At 62.1% G+C, this 5,525-nt stretch overlaps 1 protein-coding gene across 1 annotated transcript; it reads right to left on the bottom strand.

The window, feature by feature from the left end:
- Nucleotides 1-536: 536 nt before the first annotated feature.
- MMP9 (matrix metallopeptidase 9) lies at nt 537-5,298 on the bottom strand. Its single transcript, XM_058850293.1, has 13 exons — nt 4,844-5,298; nt 4,402-4,640; nt 3,922-4,070; nt 3,591-3,719; nt 3,335-3,508; nt 3,086-3,259; nt 2,781-2,954; nt 2,489-2,644; nt 2,126-2,402; nt 1,878-2,017; nt 1,615-1,765; nt 1,414-1,517; nt 537-1,124 (listed from the first exon to the last, which is right to left on the bottom strand). Exons 1-13 carry the CDS (start codon nt 4,982-4,984, stop codon nt 1,015-1,017), a joined length of 2,118 nt encoding a protein of 705 aa, XP_058706276.1. The 5' UTR covers nt 4,985-5,298; the 3' UTR covers nt 537-1,014.
- Between the last annotated feature and the right edge of the window lie 227 nt (nt 5,299-5,525).

Below are 5,525 nucleotides of genomic sequence, written 5' to 3'. Positions count from 1 at the left end.
CCGCCGCCGAATTGGGGGCGCTGGGACCGTGCCGCAACGGGACGGGAGGGGGCCACTCTCTGCCCCCGCCCTGTCCGGAGTCGCGGCCGCTAATTACAGCCCCGGAGCTGAGGCTGCCCCACCCTGCCGCGGACCCGGGCACCCTTGGGCACGATCCGAGCCCTGACCCTGCCGCCGCGCTCTGCGGCCAAGCAGGGACAGACCGGGGCCGGGGGAATCTACGGGCCCAGCCTGCGGCGGGGTCTCAGCTGCAGTGGGGAGTGCGGTCACACGCTGTGTGCCGGCCGCACGCGGTGACAACCGCCCGCTACTCATCTCGGAGCAAAGGTGGAGCGCAGGAGAGGGAAGCGGGTGGAGGATTATGCGGAGCCAGGGCTTGGGAGGTCCGGGGAGTCGGGGCGGGGAGTGCCGCGCCTGGCGTAGGGCTGATGGTAGACAGTGTTGAGACCGAGGGACATCCTTCCTGGATGATGCCCCCAGTACACGGAGGTTCTCCAAACCATGGCACCAATAGCTGATAGAGCACTCGAGGCTGTGTCCAAAGAATTGTCTTTATTACAAATGGGCAGGCAATTGGCAGAGGGGGTGGTTGGCAGAGTGGGCAGGAATAGGCAAAACCACATCTCCCACCCTCATGTGTCCCCAGGCGCCAGCTCCCAGTGGGGCTCAGCCTGACCTGGCATCGCTGGCTCAGGAAAAAAATAAATTTGTCTCGAATCCATGTGCGGTTTGCACCAGACAAACGCCTCTGTGCAGTGGAGCTGGCACTAGCAGGGGTGGCACAATGCCAGCTGTGGCAAGAGTCCTTCTCCCCAGCTGGGGCTCCCCAGGCTGGGCAGCCCCCAGGGGGTGACCCCAGGACCCCCTGTCCCTTTCTTCCAGGAAGATGGTGACCTCATCTGGGGCTACCCACAGCCACAGGGCTCCCAGGGGTCAGCCTATGAGACAGGAGCCCGCAGGCTGGGAGCAGTGGGCAGGGAGCAGCACTGTCAGAGCTGGTGGCTGGTCAGGCCTTCAGTGCTGGGGACACTGCAGGATGTCATACTTGACGTAGCCCACCCGGTCCACCTGGTAGCGCGGTGTCATCCTCCAGTAGAAGCTGCCTCGGCAGAAGTGGTACTTGCCTGGGCAAGGAGGGGGACAGAGGGATTGGAGGGTCAGTAGGAGTTTGGCCATACAAAGACCCATCCCCGTGGCTGCCCAAGCAGCTCAGGCACATGGCACCCTACAAAGGTACAAGCTGGTACCTTGCCAGCTCCACCACAAGGACCCACCGGGGCTGACGGCATGCCCTGTCCCAGGGCCATTCCGCACACACCCGAGCAACCCGAGCCAGGAACTGGAGCAATGCCATGGGAGGCTCAGGTAGCCCAGGCCTGAAGACACAGCACCCACCCACCAGGTTCCACTCACCTTGGTAGAGGAACACATTGCGTGCATCAAGGGGAACACCGGTGAAGACATCATCGGTGGCTCGGGGGTAGCCCTTGTCCACCCTCTGAACCTTCACATCCAGCCTGTAGGACAGCAGAGCCGTGCTCAGGGCTGCTGGGACCCCCCTCCCTTGCCTTGCCAGGGCTCAGGCAGGCACTGCTGCTCTCCAGTCCTGCTCACCTCCAGTAGCTCTCCCCACTGAAGAGCAGCACTTTGCCGCGGCCCCGCTGCAGGGCCCCCGAGAGGCGGCCAGCTTCCTTCCCTATACCCAACTTCTCGATCCCCCGGGGGCCCAGCACACTCTTCCCAGAAAACACCCAGAACTGCCGACCTGCAGTGGGAGATAGTGGGGGTGTCAGACAGCCCTGAGAGCTCACAGGCTTTGCCAGGCTCCTCCCACTCCCCCGTGGGACTGGGCCGGGGGCAGTGGAGGCAGAGCTCACCAGCAAAGAAGAAGACCCTCTTGGTGAGCAAATCTTGGAAAACAGCATCGATGGTGTCTGGGAGGCCAGGCCAGGTATCAGCAACAGAGAAGGCACCCTGGATGCCCGATTTCCAGAAGGACGAGTAGGTCCAGTATTTCCTGGTGGGGAAGATGAGCTCAGTTTGCCACAGCCCATGTCCCCCACATCCCTGTGTTCCCCCACATCCCACCTCACCAGGGCAGGAGGTGCCAGATGCTGCCACTCACCCATCCTTGAAGAAGTACAGCTCCCCATTGATCTCTGTGATAGCATCAAAGTTCTTCTCCATGCAGGCATCCCGGCTGGGGTCCACAGGAATGGGTCCTACTGTGGGCTCTGGTGTCTCCTCCTCCTCCTCTTCAGTGGTGGAGGTGCTGCCAGCCTCTGTGGGCATGGGCTGAGGCTCCTCTGTGGGCATGGGCTGGGTTTCCTCTGTGGGCAGGGGCTGGGGCTCTTCAGTGGGAGCAGGTGCAGGTGCAGTGGGCTTAGGGCCAGAGCCACGACCTGAGTGAATACAGGGGAGGGCATGAGGCTGGAATCAGCTGGGTGCTTCAGGACACTCTGCACCCAGCTGCAGCACAGCTGCTCACCATAGAGGTACTGGATGCCCTGGACATCATCGGGGTGCAGCTGGAAGTCCTGGATGTAACTGTACATAGGGTACATCAAGGCCTCACGCACACTTGAGTGATCCAGCCCCAGTGCGTGTCCGAACTCATGGGCAGCCACCAGGAAGATGCTGTAACCTGGGAGAAAGCACTGGTCTAAGTGCCCGGTGGGCCACAACACGGCAGGACACACCATCTAGAGGCTGTGGTCCCCGCAAGAAGTGTGACAATGTGGCATGGGTCTGGGAGGCATAAAAGGCAGAGGAGAAGGTACCTCTATCAGGGCAGAAGCCCCACTTCTTGTCGGTGTCATAGTTGCTGGTGGTGGCACACCAGAGCTTGCCATCCTGCCGGCCCTGGCTGGTGCAGGCGCTGTAGGACTGCCCCAGGAAGGTGAAGGGAAAGACGCACGGGTCCCCCTGGGAGTTGCCACCGATCACCGCCGTGTCTGCAGCAAAGTGTCAGTGAGGCTGTCCCTGGCCCCTGGCTGCACTGGCCAGAACCCAGGACAGCGCTGAGATCCTTCATGTGGCCACCCTGTGTGCCCCCTCCTCCGCATGCCCCCCTCCCTGCTGGCACCTCGGTTGGGGCAGAAGCCATATTTCTTGTCCTGGTCGAAGCTGGAGGTGGTGGCACACCAGCGGTAGCCATCGGAGCGCCCATCCGTGGTACAGGTATCGTAGGAAGTGCCATCAAAGATGAAGGGGAAGACGCAGGGGGCTCCATCACTATTGCCACCATTGGTGTAGAGGACTGTGGGGTGAGGGAGAGTGAGGAAGGCCCCAGGCACCGTGGGGCTGGGCAGGGGTTATGGTCACCACTACTCACGCTCGCTGGGGCAGAAGCCGTATTTCTTGTCCTGGTCATAGTTGGAGGTGGTGGCACACCAGGGCAGCCCATCCTTGCGCCCCTCCGTGGTGCACCGGGAGTAGGAGCGGCCCTCGAAGATGAAGGGGAAGTGGCATTCGGCTCCATTGGCATTCCCGTGGCGAGTCTTCACCACTGCTCAGAGAGGGGCAGCTCAATGCTGCTGCTGAGGCTGGCACCATCAGACCCCCCTCAAACCACCACACCCTGCCCTTACCTAAGCCAGTTCCCAGTGTCCAGAACTCATCGTCATCAAAGTGGGCATCGCCCTGAATGCCCTGGCCTGGGGGAAAGGCGTGGGCCAGGAGCCCGTCCTTGCCGTCAAAGGGGTACCCGTCCCCATGCTCTGCAGAGAAAAGCACCCTCAGCTGGACCTGCCAGAGGAGCTCTTACATCCCCAGCATGCACACAGACACCCCTGCACACCTCCTGCATGTGGGGAGCAGGGGGACTCTGGGCACAGCCCAAGGAGACATGGGATGAGGATCCCACACGCAGGGTACGTCCCCAGGCCCCTCCTCACTCCCTGCCTGCCCAAAGGACATCACCTCGGCTGCCAAACATGATCATGATGTCTGCCTCGCCACTGTATATCTGGGTGAAGGTGAGAGGGGTCACATCGCTCCACACTTGGAATGCTCGTCTGAAGGCATCATCGATCACAGCATGGTCCAGGTCAGGGGAATAGTTTATCACCCTGCCAGGGAGGAGAGGGTCAGTGCTGCCAGGTCCCCTCCTCATGCAGGAGTGACTCTGTTCTAGGAAGGAGGAGACCCCCACCCCCAAAGGTGATAGCAGTCACCACCACCCTTGACCTCCCCCAGGGCTCAGGTGTTCAGGGCATCGGGGAGCAGATGGTGCTGCCATCCCGGCTTGGCCCTGGCAGCACTGAGACCCAGCTGTACAGGCAGCACCAAGCCCAGACAAGGACTGAGCAGAGGCTGCCATCCTCCTGCTCCCTCAGGCTCTCCATTCTCCTGGGACCATCACCCTGGGGACACAAGGGTTCATCTCCAGAGCAGACTCACCGGTAAGTCAGGTCCATGTGGTCCCACTTGAGGTCCCCCTCAAAGGTAAGGAAGGTTCCCACGTCAGGGACACCGCAGCGGGGGGCTCGCATGGCTTCCAGCGTGGCAGCATCCAGCTCTCCTGTCTCCTCTAGGCCCAGCTGCTTCTGCATCTTGAGCAGTGCCTTGCCCAGGGACACGTGCCTGCTACCAATCTTTACCTCTGCCTCCGTGGTGTAGCCGAACCTCTGCAGGTAGCGCTGTGGAGGAAAGGCAGCCAGAGGGGTGAGTGAGGCAGGAGGGGGCTCCAGCAGCCCCGGGCACCCATCCCAGCTGTGGTGCCTCCCTGAGCTCAAGGACACTGACTGCTCTCAAGCCGTGCCTGCAGCCCCTCACTGTCAGCCTGAGTACCCCTTGGGGACCTGAGTGCCAGGAGGGCACCACGGGGCCGTGCTCCCCTCACCTCTGCCAGCTGTAGATCCGGCAGAGTGCTGACCAGGTCCCCCGGGAAGGTGACAACCGCCTGTGGCTTGCCCTGGAGAGGGGCTGCACAGCAGGAGCCAGCCAGCAGCCCGACGACAAGCGGGGCCAGGAAGAGTGCCATGGTTCGGCGGTGACAGGAGGGATGTGGCTGTGCTGGTCCCCGCTGTCTGCTCTGGATGCCGCCGGGCTACCCGCTCCTATTTATGGGGTGGGAGGGCAGTGAGTCACCCTCAGACCCCTCAGCGCCGACTCACGCTCCCTTCTCCCTTCCCACGGTGACGAAATGCACACTCCATCTCTGCCTTAACTGTTTCATCACCTTGTTTACTAAACACGCTGCGTTCCACAGCCACACGAGGACAGGAAGAGTGGCTGGGCAGCTGCACCGGGCCACAGCACAGCACTGAATGACCACCCTGGGGCTGCCCTGCACAGGCACTGCCCTGCTGGCCCCAAGACCATGCTAACTGTGGGGACAGCAGGGCATCACTGGAGGCCAGCCAGGTGCTCAGGACCCTGTAGCTGTGTCATCACACTGGCTGACACTGAGCTTGGCTGGCCAAGGGCTGATGGTGCTGGACACAGACCTGCAAGGGCCTGGGTGGGCATGGGGGCAGATAACAGTGGAACCCCCACCTGAGCCCCAGTGCCTGGAAACCATC

The sequence above is a fragment of the Poecile atricapillus genome, chromosome 15 (genome assembly GCF_030490865.1).
Source record: "Poecile atricapillus isolate bPoeAtr1 chromosome 15, bPoeAtr1.hap1, whole genome shotgun sequence".
NCBI lineage: Eukaryota > Metazoa > Chordata > Aves > Passeriformes > Paridae > Poecile > Poecile atricapillus.
The sequence above is the reverse complement of the archived record's forward strand: the minus strand, read 5'-3'. Positions and strand labels throughout refer to the sequence as shown.